This window comes from Papilio xuthus, unplaced genomic scaffold, assembly GCF_000836235.2.
Source record: "Papilio xuthus unplaced genomic scaffold, Pxut_1.1 DF824992.1, whole genome shotgun sequence".
Lineage (NCBI taxonomy): Eukaryota > Metazoa > Arthropoda > Insecta > Lepidoptera > Papilionidae > Papilio > Papilio xuthus.
In genome coordinates this window covers 4215988-4234676 of record NW_013533657.1, presented here as the reverse complement: position 1 = coordinate 4234676, position 18689 = coordinate 4215988, and the positions used below count along the sequence as shown (strand labels likewise).

Below are 18689 nucleotides of genomic sequence, written 5' to 3'. Positions count from 1 at the left end.
GATTTTTTTTAACTCGACAACCATTTCTAGGCGTTACAATGTTGTACCGCTTTATTCTTAGTTACCTGTTGTGATGGGGATACTGTAATCATCGGTTTTTATTGCCGAATATTTTATATACAAACATTGTTATCTCATATATTTTTATATATCTGACAGAGATAGTAATACATATTTCGGTTAAGAAGTTAGAATTTGGTGAATGGTTTCTTTCATTTGCATATATACATGACATATCGTTTCATTATAAATTTATTTTCATTAAGAGTTGTCGCCCACGACTCCGTTAGCGTGGAATTAAAAAAAATCTAAATTACGAGTAGTACTACTGTTCTACATTTATGCCTAATTATAGCGAGATCCATACAGTCATTCTGGAGGAACCTTCTAACAAACATCCATCGAAACTAATTATAATATGAGTAAGATTTTCATAAAAATGCATAACAAGCTACTGAAGAGCTGAAACATTAAATTAATGTTTTACAGAACTAGTAAATACGTTCTATAAATTAAGCTATTAACGCTTTAGTAATAAATAATCTGTTGTACAATCAAAGCTAATTTTAATCCTCGAGAAGTTCGAAATTATTCAATTTCGCGAAACCCCCGCATCGTTGTTTATTGTTCAACAATAAACTTCGCCGAAACTGGGTACAATCTGCCTCTCTAACTTCCCAGTCTGCTTACAAACTCGTTGTCGGTTAAGTTTCACTTACATACATATATATTTCATCAGTTATTGTTTGTTTAAAGCAAATCGAGCGACGGTAAAATGGATAAACGGATAATCGTAAGGAAGAAAACAAAATCCCCGATTAAAACATATTGTTATCACTGTTTTGTCAATAATATAAGACAGGGATGACGATATGTTTTATACAGAAATTTTGGTCTCCAAAAACCAACGTTACTATAATGTTTATTAAGGATTTTATTCACTATTCTTTATAAATAGATAAGTCATTGAAATTATTATTATCTTGACCATTACTACCAACAATAACAGTCAAGGAAACATTGGCGAGGATCAAATAGGCACAAAATAGTACGGTTTAAAACCTGTCCATGTATTGGGGTCGGTGATTATATTACATTACTGGAAAAGTACATTACTGGAAAGATGTTGTCTCATCGAATTCACAATGGCGAAAGTGGTCAGTAGCAAGAACCCATTTTAAAGGAATAATGAATTGTGTGTACTATATTTTAAATAACCAACTGGCGGTAAAAAATAGTATTTTTTTAATACAAACAAGAAAGGAATTATTTAGATTTAAAGCTTTTTGTTGTATTAGCTTTTGGAATGTTTAAGTGAAATCCACTCCATTACGTTTTTAAATCTTTTCCGCGATAAGAAGGGTCCTCTTAAACGGTAAAAGTCCCCAGTTTCATATAGATATGAGGGGACGGTAACATAAGGGCTTCCTTAAAATACCACTAGAGTCTCTTTTTTACATTCGCTTCTGTGCTGGCTTTGTAGTGATTCACACGTTCGCACAGACACTTGAAAAAAAAAGCTTTTGTAACCCGTCAAGTGTGGCTGTCATCTAGCCGCGTTGTACTTGGTGACAGACAATTTTTATGCGCCCATTGTCTTTACAGTGTAGAAATGATATTTTAGATTGCATTAAAAAAGTTTAGACCAGTGGAATACCACCTTAACCTATTTTAAAAGCTTAGTCCAAAACTAGAAACAAAGAACCACGGTTTTTAACTCACCCTTTTAATTTGCAAAAATTGTATTCATCTGTTAAAATCTGTCATATTCAAATTGTATTACATTTATTCCCATTAGATAAAAAAAAAACGTTCATGTCCTTTGATTCTTCAAAACATGCAGAAAACTGGCCACCTATTAACATAAAAAGAATAAAAAAAAACATCACAGATAAAACATGGCGGTTTCCTTACCTTTCAAAGAGATGTCATCATCGAACGATAAAACGGAAATAACGCGAGATGCATCGCAAAATGCAGCACTTATAAATATAACTAGTGGCTCGCCCTTGGTTTACTCGCGACGGGGAACACATAAACTAAAATAATTAATAGTTGATACATACCGAAAAAAACATAATAAAACCCTTGTCATATATATCCACCAACTTCTAAAATCTCTCCAAGAAACCAAAAAAGAAAATGTCTGTTTTTATGACTATCACTTTCAAAAGCATATTACGCAAGAAATTTATTTGATTTTCAAACCCAATAATGTATAATATTATATGTATTTCATTCCCACGGTCATGATCAATGTTGATTGATTTATCAATCAACATTTAAGCTTCTAACGAAAAATGTTTGCATATACATGCGAGCTGTCCCAGACAGCAGATGCGTCAGTTTCCTGTTAATTAAATCACGCACACATACCAGAATACAAACACACGCATCTGTGTTCCCTATGACCAACATTTTAAGGAAAACGACGTTGTGACAGCTTTGATAACCCCAAAGTACTAAATTAGCGTCATCTTGGTGACTTAACTTGTCTGCAACTCTGTCAATTTAACATATTTTTTTTACATTTTTGACTTAGGTCACCGATCCCGAATGACCTTGACTATTGTAACGAGTAAAGTAAATTAAGAATGATGGTACCACCCAATCAGGATTCTTCATATATTTCTATATTTGATATATCAACTTACTTTAGAATCTTGCTTTTAATTTTTTACCAATGATAATTATAAAAGGCTATCAAAACATGTCTACGTTTTGCTCATATTATGACTCCCAAAACATATACCATAATTAGATATAGGCATTTAAAAAAAGAATGTAAAGTTATACCGAAGGGAACCCGTAACCTATAAAATATTGTTTCATAATTCATAATTCAACCCAATATCATACAAAACAACACACTTTGTCACCATTCTCAGACTACGTGAGTTATCTCGCGTTATTAGTTTGCGCTAATGGGCCATAAATAAATATTTATACCCTTAATTATTTATCTTTGTATAGTTGGCGCCCAGCACTATCTTATAATTATTTACAGGGTGTACTAAATTCGTTGAATTTGTAATTTACGTGTAGAAGCGCTTGCCGCATGTCATCTCCACGCTCGCCTGCTGTGGCAACAAAACTGTACCCGTGTTACGTTGCAAATTCACAACGAATATCAGATGATACTATGCTTAGAGCTTAAATTACATACACAGATTAAATATACATTATAAAATTCATCTATAAAGTTCTTGTTCATGAAGCAAACGTGGTTTTTGCGCTCAACTTTTGTAGGTAGAATAAGCAGTTATCAGCCTGTCAATTTATAATAGTGCGGCGTTTATATAAAATATTGCCGCGTAAAATTTGCTAGGAGTTATATTAGTCACCCTTCTTGTTTGTTTAGTGAAACAATTTATATCGGTCGACTTACAAATTTTATCTGACACAAGAAGTTTTGTATTAAAATTAAAAAAAATAAGTAGGCAATTATAATCATCACTTATCATCATTAATTAACGGCACTTGTGTATTGAACACATGATTACAATATTCAAGTGCATCCAGACATTTTAATTAAACGAACGTCGACACAGTGATTGCAATAAAATTAATTATTCGATACATTCCAAACAGGATCCAGATGCTGGTAATAAGATTAAATTAATTGAACGTAACGAACATCCAAATGACTCCACAATTTACGGCCAATGATAATTTGGTTTATTTTTTACTTAGTTATTATATCAATGAGTTATTCATCATCAGCTCACTATACGTCCCCACCGAGGGGCTCAGAGCCTACCCTAAGTTAAGGGTGATTAGGCCATAGTCAACCACGCTGGCCAAGTGCGGGTTGGTTGACTTCACACATATCTTTGAATTTCTTCTCAGATATGTGCAGGTTGCATCACGATGTTGGACGTCGACGGATAAATGTACATATGTAAATAGGAAATCGAAAAACACATTGGTACATGGCGGGATTCGAACCCAGGACCTGCAGATTGCAAGTCAAGTGCTTGACCACTGAGCCACCGACGCTCCAATGAGTTATTACATCCGATAGAATATGTTTGCTTTGAATGAGAAAGTTTTAAAATTAAAGTATGATATTAAATACATTTTCAAACACCACTACTAATAGAATACTTACGTAATTAATTATTTGATTTTGCGTCTCTATCCACGAAATATGTGACTAATTCTATTCTGCAAAAGGATGAATACGATCGTTACGACAAAAAAGATTATCATCCAGGGAACATCGGCAGCTTGATTTAATTAATTCAAGAAAGGAAATACTTTTATTTTATAATTAAATACGTTTAGCTTCAAAGTAGTATCCAAAACAAGAAGTAAGAAATGAAATTGCTATTTCAAAGTTTTTCCAAATATGTAGGTATAAATGAAAACAACACAAGAATTATATCGTTATTTTTGAGCAAATAAAGTCAATATACAGATAGGCGTTTGAAGTGTCCGCCATCAAAAGCACTAAAATGCACGTGTTGGAACACATCGATGTTCACTTTACATCTGGTGTACATTTGTTTATATTGCTATAAAAAAACAATCAAGTTTACTACCCGTTGACAAAACCGTGAGAGTTTTTTTTTTCGACATAAGACATAAAATATATTTACTTTCTTTTAAAAATGAATAGGTTATTTTATAGACAGTGCACAATTTCATAACACATCGAATAATGTCTCATTGAAATGTTACTTAGAAAAAATAAAGGGGTGTTACGTTGTGAGCGTAAGCTTTAATACATATAAGTCAAACATAACTCACAAATTTTACGTTCTATATTCTTCCTGTTTAATAGTTTAAACGTATTTGTGTACATGGAATGTTAGTTGATTAATAATTGATGAAAGCAACACAAAATGCATTCGGTTTGATGAATATAATATGCACTGTGAAATGAACGAGAGAAACGCGTGTACCAAACGGCACAGTTATTGTAAAATATTCAAACCTACACAATTGCTGTTCCACGACCAACGCTTTATATTCGACAAGGACTCTACATTTGTTATTTTGACATGTTGAACTTTGGACCGTATTCACTGACGAAACAAAAACACAAACATATACAGAACCTAAATAATAACCTGTAATTTAAACATTAACATATTGTATTATATTGTACTGTAATTGAAAAACTTCTATAAGCATAAAGCTTTTAGTTACAGAAGAATTATAAGCGAGAAATATATTGTGGTCCCTTGGACTGTCGTTTATCCTGGTTCGACTTTATAAAATTAACCTTCGCCTTGAAAAAACTGAGATGTCAAATATGTGCTTCGGCGGTGGAAACAAATACGAGTAGTAATACATCATTATATCAAAATAATATGCGTATTGTTAATTCTTTTATTTTGTTTTTTCGTGTTCTATAACTTTTGTACGACATTCTACCTCTAATACGAAAATGCGTCATGTATAAGGTTTTACCAATTTTATTCCGTTTACTCATTTGGGATGACGAATCAAAAAATCTGAAACTTTTCTTTTAGGATTGCGTCTTTTGAATATATTGTAAAAAATCGATTTGTCTTTATAAGGCCTATTGGCTATAAGTAAGCCGATTTACATATGTACATTTATCCGACTTTCTGACGGTGAAGGAAATCATCGTGTTGCAACCTGCACATATCTGCGAAGAAATTCAAAGATATGTGTGAAGTCAACCAACCCGCACTTGGCCAGCGTGGTTAACTATGGCCGAATCACCATTAACTTAGGGTAGGCTCCGAGCACCTCGATGGGGACGTATAGTGAGCTGATGATGATGAAGCCTTATAAAGTGTAGTACCTATTTTAGATCCCTACTATTTTTATATGGAGTGCGAGGTTTTGTTTTTGTAATGTACAATGTGTCTTTGTTGATGAAAAATATGTCATAACATTTACTATGATAACATTCATCTAAACTGTAAATACTTGAACGGCGTGTCAATATTAATTTTGAATTATTATTCTCATATTATTCTCCGAGACAAAGAAGCTTTAGGAAAAAGTGTGCACATACGTATGAAACGAAGTCCTAATTGAAACACAACAATCATTGTGATATGCCACACATCTGCCCTTTGTGTGTTCCCCGCTGTACCAAATTAGGCTGAGCCGAAAAACAAACAATCTTTGATTAAGGCCCAGGGAACCGGTTATTGCAGCAATTTTGTTGAAGTAGGGGAGATTTAATTTGAAAAACCATTACGTAAGCTCGTGAAGGGGTCGTCGCAGAATGGTCAGTTAATTGACCTATAAATCACGGCCACTCGCGTTTTGCCCTTGTACTATTAAAAATAGTGTCACTCCTCAACAATAGATGGAGCTAAGAGCACTTTTGTATCTGTTCAATTGTGTAAGCAAAACTCGTTCTCTTAAAATATACGTAATTGTTAATTTAATGCTGTAAATTTTATCTTTAATGTTAAACGTCGGACTCGTGCCGTTAAGTGACTTTAATAAGTGCATTATTCAATTTAAATATAACATTACGTAGGTTTATTTATTGATAGCACGGGGCAGGGTTAGTTATGATCATATCCTTATATATAAAAATATGCATACACTGTTCTATATCCAGAAATAAACTAAGTAAACTATATGAACTCCATACTTCTTACGTTAAAGTTTGTCTGTATTATATTCAACTAAAGAAAGCCTATATATTGTTAAGGAATATTTTATTCCGTGTAGCTATAACTAGCAATTTATTAACTAACAAAATAAAAAAGATCTGTTTTGACACTTCAACAGGGATAAATAAAATAAATAAAAGTCACTATGCAATAGATGCGCTGCGCACAAATCGACTGTCGCACTAACCAGCAAAAACCCTCTCACAATCAACACTAATCTTGTTACATTCCGACTCGACAATAACGAGTTACCATTGTGGAGGCGTCCATTGCTGTCAATGATAGCATTCTCAAACCTTTTGACACGAACCAAATAAAAAGACTGAGGAATGATAAATGGATGATTCCAGAAATAAATTTTCATGACTATATCGTGTAGGCTGGAACATATAAAAATTGTTATCTCAACATCCAAAGCGTTAACCTGCAAACGTTGCTCCGTCGAAAATTTTATTATAATAATTAACACTTTTATACATATTATCTTTTACATCTACTTCCTATAGTTTTTATTTTTGAAATTAGAAATTATTAAGTTTCAGTATTCGAGCATAATTATACATTATTTGTAAAAATTGTGATTTTTATTCAAAATATAATTTTAGACACAATGCCATCTAGCGGCGATACTTAGTACTACAACAAAAGTTGCTTGTTAAATAAGTGTATTTTTTCACCACCAGGCGGCAGCAAGTGGCGACTACGCCATGGGCTTCATCGGCGACAGGGGGCGCTCGAGCACAACACGAGTTATTCGAACTTCTCGAGAGGGTGCAATGTTCCCGATTAGATGACCAGAGGGCAGTGTTACCACCGTATTTTTCTCAGGTAAGATTATTATGAAGCCATTTTAATTGGAACGAGACAAAAACTTTAAAGAATCATCCCTTAAGATTCTATTATATTTTCTGTACACACAAATATCTTATTTTTCTTCAATTTACCAGTGTTTTTTGTGCATATTATAATTTGACATACAGAAAGTACAAAATTGACCGTTCAGGTACTTTCGCGGTTGTTCTTAAAAGACGTTGTAGGTTAACGGACCAACATCCGCAAATGCGGTTAATTCAGAAATTACACGACACGGCATGTTTAGGGGTCAACAGTCAGTTGGACAGTATCTGGTAAAAATAATCGGCGGAAGTAGCACCGTGGAAGACGTTGGGGTGGTAAGCGAAGCGAGACGAAGCAATTCGCCTGTCACGCCTCACACGGATTGTTTGTACGCACTGGCCTAGAAATTGATGAAGTTAATTATAAAGAAATGTTCGAAAGAAAGACACTCCAATTGTTTTTACTTTACGTACTTCAACTCAATTTTAAAATACAGAAAATAGATGGCGTTTATCCACCCATTATAGTTGTGGTCAGTAGATATTTTACCGTTTTAAATTAAGGTTAGCTTTTACCTATTGAAGTTTGAGAAACTATGATTCTTTTATTTCAATTTTTGTCATCGTTTAATTTAATATTCAGCTTCTTAGCTACTTATAGATTTGGTTCACGAAATTATACTTATCTTATTTTAAGTCAAGTCGAGAAACATTTCAATCGTAACGGTTTCTCTACATTAGCAACTCTGCATATTTATGAGTCGAATTTCGAGTACATATTGCAAATTTTGGTTAATCAAGCTTCCTTAAGTTAAATTGACAGACGGGAGCTCACAAATCCAATTACTTTGCCATTTTGAATTGTTTAATCAACTCTTGATATTAAAACAGTACCGGCCGCACATAATCGTGTTTTTCTATGTTTATTTCTACCAAATATAACTCTCATACATTAACATGAGTATTGTAATAAATCTACGGCTGTGATGAAGACTGTGGAAGTCTTCAAATTTATATTAGTATTAAGGATTCTGTATATACATTTTTTATATTTAATTCCGCTTAGATGCGCCCCTACAAAAGTATGTAACGCGTGATTTTAAGTACTAGAAGTATGTACCAAAACTGTTGCATGAAAAATGTGACTAAAATTTGATTTGTCAGTGCTTTATATAAAATAATAGTGTCAGAAATATTTTTTGAAGTAGGATATTCTACAAATATATGGTTTACTTTTATGTTTCTGTCGAAAAAAACAAAACGAAATTTCTCAATCCACTAATGGAAATTCCGGACGCCGGGATTTTGTATTCTATTTATTTATTCTCCGTTTTTAAATCGTGTCGCAAGCAGTTGCATTAGTTTTCCTCGCTCTTTGTTTCATTCTACACCCTAACTTTTTTTTGCTAACCGTCCTATGGAGAAAACTTTGCATTATGAGCTTCCTATTGAATATAATACGTTTTAGTCGAATACTCTCATTAAATATGGTAAGTTTTAGTCCCATAGAATTCCTACCTACATCTCACTTCTAACATGATGTTTGTTTGAAGGTATCTGGGAAGTGGCTCAACGGATCTTGATGAAATTGGCATAGAAGTAGAACATAGTATGGAAGAACACATTGGCTACTAATATTTTTTTTAATTCCGCTGGGACGGAGTCGCGGGCGACAGCTAATGTACATTTATTGTGTATGATTTTAGTACTACGTTGTGAACTTAAACTTTTGTCTATCTCCCACTACTCCACTGTTTCAATTGCATCACGAGATATGCCTTATAATCATATCATTTTCGCAATCCATATAGGGATTTAATTTAAAATCAAAACGTTTAATATTCAACATTATGTTTACTGTTTACTTTTAAATTACTTTTGCATACCGAAGCATAACAGAATAAACGTTGGGATGAACAATAAGAGCTTTTATAAATATATTAAAGTAAGGTCAGCAAGTTAAGCAGAAATTTTAATAACGGTTTCGCAAATAGAATCGACGATACGAAGATTGCCTTCTGATAAAAATCAAAAGAAAATTAACTTATTCAAAGATTGGGTAATCTTATTTTGGAATACAAAGCACCATTTAAACGATTCTCTTTAACTTCTTTATTCTACAAGAATTAGCTAGGTAGGTTCTAACCTAAAATTAGAGCTATTTTAGTTATTCGAGTGAGGATGATAATTAAAAAAACAGATTTGTTATTATGTTTACAGCTATACTATTAGGAAGAAAATCAGAAAATGTGCCAGTGTATTGACACAACACTAGCCTTACCAAAAATGTCGACGTTTATGTCCCCTCACTATTCATTCTGATACTGGACTTTGTAACGAAAGCCCGTCATTCGCGCCAAATGATTCTAACTAAAAATGTCTTAAAATATAATATATATTACAAAAATTTACCAATATTATTCTCCCTACAGACTAATCTCAGTTATTTTTTCTTCAATGTCCATATTATTAGGCCGAGTGAACCCGGCGAGGTTTGCTAGTCTGCAATAAAAGTAAAAGCAAGGATGAGGCTCGGCTGACCTCACTTCTGTCAGTTGCTTCATCAGTACACCGGTACATTTATATGTTTCGATTTACGTTCAATTTATCGAACTATAAATTTAATTACCTTCTTTATTTTCACTAAAAACTATTTTTATACAAGCTAATAAAGTTAATTTAATTTTAAGATTATATTTTACAGATGGAAAGCTTCTATGAGCGAGTACCAAAGGATATAATTTGTTTTGTAATTTATCTTTTTAATCTACTCGAGTGGAGAATTTCAATTTTCTAGAAAAATTAATAAAATTCAAAGTGAAAAGTTCTAATATTATGTCTTACTAACTCTTAGATTAGCGAGGTTTGGACATGTTATGAGGAGTGATGATGATGATATAAGCAAAAAAGTAATGAGATTGAATGTGGATGGCTACAAGGGTAGGGGAAGACCAAAAAAAGCATGGAATGACTGTGTGAAAGAGGATATGCGTAAGAAGGGGGTAGACTCGGATATGAAGGCTGATAGAGATGTATGGAGGAGTAGTACATACTGTGCCGACCCTAGATAGGGATAAGGGCAGGTTGATGATGAACTCGCCCGCGAATCCGTCCGCGGCGAACTATCAATACTTAATTAGTAGACTATGTTCTTCCGGACTTGTTCTACATCTACTAAATTTCATCGAGATCCAAGCAGCTGTTCTGGAGATACGTTTTAACAAACATCCCCCCATCTAAACATTTGCATTTATAATATTAGTTGGATTGAAGATAAGTTACCACATCTAAAATTATTTATAGCCAATTCAATATTGTTAAGGATTAAAATAACAATTTTGTTCAGTACATAGTGACTTATTAAATCAACAATGGTAATTAATTATCCTTATGTGAAAATTACTAAATTATTAAAAAAACGAATAGGATTTGCTCATGAAAGCAATGAATTTGAAACGAAACTTTATCCCATATGGCGCTCGAATGTAAGTTCATTCACTGAAAAATTTAATTTCTGTTTCTATTTGATTTTAAGTTTTTTAATAAAATATCAGATGCTAGGAGAGATATTCTAAAGATTTTTATAAATTCAGTCGACACATTCTTTCAGATATTAACTTCAACACTCTACAATTCGACGACTCTACTTTCAATTTTGTTTCCATTCTTGTTTTTTTTTAGCAATCTATTTTATTTTTTAACTAGCTGTCGTTCGTGACTCTGTCCGTGTGAATAAAAAAAAACGTGATTTGTAGCATATGTGTTCTTCCAGACTATGTTCTACATCTAGCCTTTTAGCGAGTTCCATGCAGCCGTTCTGGAGATACTTTGTAACAAAGATCCATCCATTCATATAATATCACAATATCTTGTATTGTTTTTACGAATGCATTTTGAATCAACACTTTTGTAATGTCCTACAATTTTATCTGTTCGATTTCGGTTGTACCTTTCGCTTTAATGTGTTATCTGGGCCATGAGAAATCGATGGCCTTTAATATTTAATTCGATCATGTGAACGAAAAATGTGTGGTCAAATTTTACAGGAATAACGGTTACATTGATTTTTTTTTATTCTATGGATAGAATATGAAAAAGTTCCATTCGGCCAATTGACTCAAAGAAACAAAAAACATTGCCATTTTCGAACGGCCCAATGGAATACACTTCATTTATTTTATTTGAATTTATCAATTGTTTTGTTTCGTTTATACTAAGAACACTTTTAGGACTTAAAAATTAAAAGTAAAGCACGCTTTTATTCATGCAGTTTGTGTACATTTTAGGTAGAGTATTGCTCGACAACTAATTAATATAACGTGTCAAAAGTCATAAGGAATTTAGCACAATCTTTAAAAATCATTTAGCACATTGGTACACAAAATTGAAACAAAAAGTTTGCTTCCCACAATAAAAATATTTCGTAACAAATAATCCGTATGACTGACATTGACTTAGCCATTAAACACTATTAATCGAGACCAGAATCTATTCGATAGGCAGTTACGGCTTTTGCAATAAGGCTATAACAAAGAACAGAATATAGTTGTGGTCACAAAGAGATCCGACCTTCAGATATCAGGGTTGGGTCAATGGGCGACGTGATTCGATAGTGAGTACACCTTTGTGGTTTGCAGTATCTTATGACTGCTGTCTATTATTTATTTATTTAATTTTCATAATCATCAAAATTATTAGACGGCTACTATTGTAATTACATGTTTCCTATGCTTTGTGACTTATTGTCTTATTTTACAATATTATTAGCAACAGCTCTGGTCGATTGAGAATCTCTTCCACCATAATTTCTTTATATGTTTGAAAATACATCAAATAGAAAATATTTCTGCATTAAAATATGGATTCTATTAGCGATAGAAGCGTAAAATGTGATGAAACTAGAACTAAAATTGCATAGCAATCGTTCACTGAATCTCCATAAATTGGATTTTCCACTTAAAATTATCCTTTTGAAATTGCTGCAGGTTTTTATCTGATTAAATGAAATACGGTGGGCAACCGTTTAGTCTTTTCGGACGTCTACATTAGAATCGAATTAAAATTTTCTACAACGTTCTAGCGGCCACATCTTTGATATTCTTCGACTGGAAATTTTCTTATACGAGATCTAAGACATCAAAACTCTGTTGAGCAAATAAACCAAAAAAACATGACAGAAATTAATAAAACTTTAATGTATTCGTTTAGTTTATTTAGTGTTTTCTTACTATCTTCAAAATGCACAAAATGCTCTAGGAATTAGATTTTGTTTGTTAGAAACAATATGATTGTTTAATTTTATCCAATTGAATGAATGCTTAGTCACGATTTAGTTAAAGTATCATTAGGTTACCGTATCATATTTATTTAACTATCTAAAGACCACTCGTTTAGGCGCCAGTCTGCGTAAATCGACACATCGCCGTTACAACTATTTTTACGAATCGTTGTTTGGAAATTTTTTCTCTTTTTCTCTTTGAAAAAAAAAAAATTATAAGACGATTTTATATTACTGTTACAACTGTAGAAATCCAAAGAAAATATTTGTCATTTAAAAATAATAATATTATGTTTTAAGTTTTACCGTGGGTTTCTGAAACAAAAATCTCCGATTATGGGGATAACGATATGTTTTATACAGAGATTTTTAACTCGGAAACCTACGGTTATACTTTATTCCTGCAAACTGGATTTATTGTTTGTTTTTCTAATAAACAAGAATCAAGCTCAGATTTTATTTGTGTTTTTAAATTCATTGTGATTTTAAAGACAAGCTAAAGCTTTGTCAAGAAACATAATTTATCTTTTTAATCAGAAATTAACTGCACATTGTAGCAAGATAATATTTAATTAAAATTTTTATACAAGCTCCCTACAATTTTTTTTTCTTTGTTAATTAAATTCGAACATAAGATAAGAAATGCTTTACTTTGCAGCAAGATTTTGCTAACCATTTCTTTTTAATATAAGTTACAATTTTATAATTAAATCTAAAAATGAAAATTCATTAAATCTTCGTATATTTACACGTATATTTAATAGAAAAAATAAAATAGTGTATTGTTGAAAAAATGTTGTCAGTAATGTTAACATTTTTCTAGATATAAATAATTTTTAACTGATAAACCGTAGCTAAAAGTAACATTCACCTTATGATAATCTGTTTAAAATAATCTAAAGAATGAAAGGATTGTATAAATAAAACCATGCATATTCTATCTTAAGACCACATTAATATCGTTGCACGCGAACATAAACGCAGGATTTCATTGTAGCCAGACGAAATTCGTTAAAACCATAAGTTATAGCCGCCTTTCTGAACAAGGCTTCCTCTCTAGTGCAAATAAACGGGGGATAATGCAGGTGTACCTAGGATACCTAGGATATAGGATACCTAAACTAGGATCTAACGACCTCCAAATGAGGTGCATGCAGTTGCATAAGTTATGTGTCGGCTTACGTAATACTGACTAGTGATGTGCATTTGATTTGAATGCGAGTTATCGATTAGATTTGACAGATGCTATTCATCTATGTCGCAGCGTTATGGTATTGAGCATTGACATGTGACATTTTGCGACGCATGTCGGAATGCTGTTCCAATTGTAATTAAAAATATATTTCCTATTCGACGTTTGATATTTGAAATAAAATGTGCTCAATTTTTTTTTTCAATGTTGTGTCGCAAAGTAACATTCCTACAAAATTTTGTAATAGAAAAAAATATTTGTTATTAATTATTGAATTTAATTTTTATTTGCCAAAACATTATTGTTCTATTAAATTCAAATATAAAATAATAATCAGATTTTTGAAGAAACACGATAATAGAAAAGGCAACACTATGCCGTTGTGATCTTGGATATGCAAAATTGCTTCCGATCCCGGGGTACTGTATCGAATCCGTTACGAATATTAATAAGGTCTTACTTAAATACAATATTCATTTGTTTTTAAAAAAAGAATCACCAGGAAAATAACATGACTATTGCATTTCTTTAATTTCCCTTGAGGCGATAAATGTTGCTACTTTTATTATCGTTAGGTATTTTTCTTGAGTTTATTATAATAGTTATTATACTAATGGGTCACTATTCAGCAACAATTAGTTAGTAACCAAAGTGGAATTTTAATATTGAAAAAAAAAACAAAAATTATGAAAAGACTAGCTGTCTCTCTCGAAATTAAAAAAAACAATAAGCAGCCTATGTGTCATTCCACGCTATGTTCTACATCTGAGTCAAATGTCATCAAGATCTGTTGAGTCGTTTCGGATACATCTACAAACAAACATCTATCCATCCATCCATCCAACCATCTAAACATTCGCATTAATGAAAAGCTTGCATTATTATCATTAGTATCAGATTTTTTAAAGAGAATACAAGATCAGATATTAAAACTTCAATTTGAATCAAAAGTAGGTATTGTCATGCGAATTGTTTAACTCGTTAACGTTAGTTAGACTAAAGCGTGATTACTATTATGTTTTAAGTTGTTTGATATTAATTTATGATAAAAGAAATCCACTTCAGTCTTCTTAATGACCTCATTTGTATAAGTGGTATTACGAGATTGAAAAGTGTTGGTATACTCAATAATAATGATTGTCTTTTGTTCTATTAAGAACGAAGATGTGTCTTATCTCTTTGTACGTAGTATTATTTTGTGCTGATACTTTTTGTTCAATGAATAGATTCCAAACGATCTACTAAATGCAGTGACAATATTACTTTCTTATACAATTATGTTTATGCCCGAAAATATTGATCAACTTAAGTTTTATATTGACACATTACTTAAATAATTACTAATTACTATTTTAATACCTGTTAAAAGGACAAAAGAAAATTTTAAAACAAATATTTTAGATGGTATAATACATAACTCGAGCTCTATCTTAGAATTATAGAAACTTCTTAACTGACATATACAGCAAGCTACGAATGAAAAATTTTACTATTAAAACTTGGCAGGCGCTGATGCATTATATGGGGTAAATCTCAAATTGAAATGCATTAAAAAATTGCTTTAGAAAATTTACTTATATCTCCACTTATATCCGTAGTCTTATCCTGTTTTAGTTTATTACAATACCTTGTTAAATTTTGGTCTAATTAATTATTTAATTATCATTATCCCTGGTTGATAATTCGATGTTTCAATATATAATTCAGCATTCAAGTAACAAGGTACATGTGCGTTTAATCAATACTTCCCCACGTAAACCGACACTACCACATCCTTCCCGAGTGGCGTTGGTTCTATGTATTCCTTCGAGCTTCGGGCTTCGGAAGCAGCTGCATTGACAATCACCTGTTGGCTCTTTGTTCCTTGTAGGGGGCGAGATATAATGTGCGTTCGCCATTCCGGATGTTCACACGCGAATTCGACGGTTATGTTAAAAAAAATCTAAGAGCTATGCTATTGTCGGAAATCATTTAAAATAGGTTCAACTAGAAATAAGATAACAGATCTTTTGTTAAGTATTTAAAAGTTTTCGCACTTCGTTAAATTCAAATTCAATGTTTTACGACATTAAAATTTAGTTGAAATTCGATTAAAAATGTAAGTGTAAAAAATGTGAACATTTTTGCGTAGGCTTGTGTATTGTAACTAAAATATTTCTAACTGTAAATTGGCCTAGAAAATTAAATAACTTATTATTATAAAATATCTTAATAGTGTGTTACATTTGTAAAGTTTTTGTTGTCATCTTTGCAGTAACATTCACCTGATCTTTTTTTATTTTAATGACGCATCTATGGATTGCTAGTTGTCCTTATCTTTCTTATATCGATAAGATCAAAAGGAAAGAGATGGTAGCGTTGAGTGATCGCTCCACGAGCATGTGGCACGCGCTACGGCATTCGGTATCGAAACGCAGTTCTGTGCAGACGTCGAGCGTTTATACAAATTTCTAATTTCACTCTGCGATCGTGTTTTGACAGCTACTGGGATTTTTTGTGAATTAAAGTAATATAGTGATTCTTTTGTGTCATTAAATAAACTTTATTCAAACAAGTTTTTAAAGGACTTTTGGTGGTGTTGATAATTCTTCGCAAAAATTAAAACTTGGAAAGAAATTTCGTCTACATACGGGCGTTAAAGTGAAAGTTAAATTCAACTGTTTTACCAATATTTGGATACAACTGCGGGCGTTTGTTATTCGGTAAATTGAGATACAGTTTTTCGTACTTTGTAAAAAAATATTAGAAAAACTTTCCGTCGTCATAGCAGCTGGTCGACCCGAAAAGTGTGATAATAAAAATAAACGATTTGCCGAGAGATTTATCTCGTCTTTGAAGTCTTATTATGATTAATTGCGATCTTAAGATGCGGTTCGAAAAGCGTTGAAGTAGTACCAGGTCGAGTTTCTTCAGGCTTTATGAGGGAGAGAAGATCATTACCTATAAGCGGCGAAGTGGCGTTAAAGAATGAGAAAGAGAGTAGCAGTGGTAGAGGACTGGTTGTGAACTCTGTTTTGTGCGGTGTTGTGGATGAACTATCGAACGGTAGGACTGGCAGGCGAGGGTCGTGGGTTCGCCACGCAGTGATGGGTGTACTCAGGTGGAAAGACATAACGGGAGTAAGGACCAGTACTCCTACTGAACAAAAAGAGGTAAGCTGAATACTGTCACTGTGGGTTTCCGTATCCTAGATCTCATCAAGTGTCAAAGATAATGACGATATGTTTTATACAGAGATTTGGTGGCAGAAACCTACGGTAAGAAACTTTTTTTAAGTGGTGTGCATCGTTTATGTTTTAACTACAAATTGTTAAAAACCATTTTTTTTTCCATTACTTACGGTATTTCTTTAAAAATGTAAATATCCGTAGGCTATTAACTGTCACTTACATATACTTATTACTGTCAAAATTAATAATAACCATTAACTTAATATTAATGATATTTTAATGATCAAAAATATTATCGTTTATGGTCATCAAATCAAGTTCACTGTCAAGTTAAACCGGTAGTTGTTTAACCGTAAATGGTTTTTAGTACATACTTATGTGCTTGTACTTATAGTGCATGAACTTTATAACTTATTTTTTGACCATTTTAAGATTAAAATGAATTCAAGTGAAGATATTATTTTTTGTCCTAAAACTAGATTACCCTTTTTACGACACTTTTTTAACATTTTTTATAGAATTGAAAAGTAGTGTAGGCAGAGACAGTTGTAAAAACACCATTGCTATTTACTTTACAACAATCGAACGTAGGTTCATAATTAGACTAACCACTTAGTTTTGGTAGATTCTCCGAAAACTAGATTAAACTAAAATATTAAACTTGTAGCAAGATTTCGTCGGTGTAAAGTTGTGGTAACTTTTTAATGAGGTCATCTATTCATACTTCAGAGTTGAAATTATACGATTTTGTATAGAATATTTAAACGCTTTGAACGATTTTCTGACTCAAGCAAGAGATATATTCAATAGTTAAGAAGTAGGTTTAATATTTAATTATTATCTGTATTGTAGGGTATTTAGAAATCACAGATATGTCATCAAGGTGACGAAAGAACAGTATGTCATCTTGTCACATAATAGGCGTGTCTCTAATGAATGAATCACCAATGTTATGTAAACATGAGTAATTGAACATTTTTGGCGTCTGTGTTTCCATTCTGAATGGTTCTCCTCTGCCAAATGGTTTGAATTATGAATCCGCTCATGTTCTTTGACCCATTTAGTTTTGGAAGAATCGTGTAATTTTAAGATTTAAATTTGGATTGCACGCGACATCGACCCGGATCGTCCTAGTTTAACGACTTTTATATTTATAATTTCTTAATATTAAAGATCAAGAAGCGAGTGACGACTGAGATAACGGAAAATAGTTCAATATGGTAGATGAAAACCTAATGTGCTGACCCTACGTAAGTGAGATTAGGTCAGAGATATGATGACTTTCTCAAAATCTGAATAAAATTAAATCGACATTATCAATCATGTTATTTTGTTTTAGACCAGATATATTTATTAAGACAGTAATAATAATTATCATCACACTATGTAAGATGAAACATAATAGCTTTTTCGACACGGAATCGAACCCAGATCTATCATATATAAACATTTCGATTAAGCTGTTTAGAACTGGTATACCAGGTTGGTTGTTAGTAATATAAATTTTAATTAAGAGACATAATTTATCTTTTTTTATTCTATGTATTTATGTCAGTGATTGAGTGCAATTTTTATCAGACATTTACCTAGTTTTTTTGCATG

General features: G+C 32.2%; 1 protein-coding gene across 5 annotated transcripts in view; it reads left to right on the top strand.

Annotated features, from left to right (window-relative positions):
* RapGAP1 (Rap GTPase activating protein 1) overlaps positions 1–18689 on the top strand; it is a 192600-nt gene that overhangs the window by 103858 nt on the left and 70053 nt on the right. For 4 of the 5 annotated variants that reach the window (XM_013324625.1, XM_013324623.1, XM_013324626.1 and 1 more), the window contains one exon: positions 7295–7439. In XM_013324625.1, the coding sequence (XP_013180079.1) occupies positions 7295–7439 (145 nt within the window). Of the gene's footprint in view, positions 1–7294; positions 7440–16330; positions 17070–18689 lie in introns of those variants that run through there. The other variant, XM_013324624.1, reaches the window with a different exon arrangement.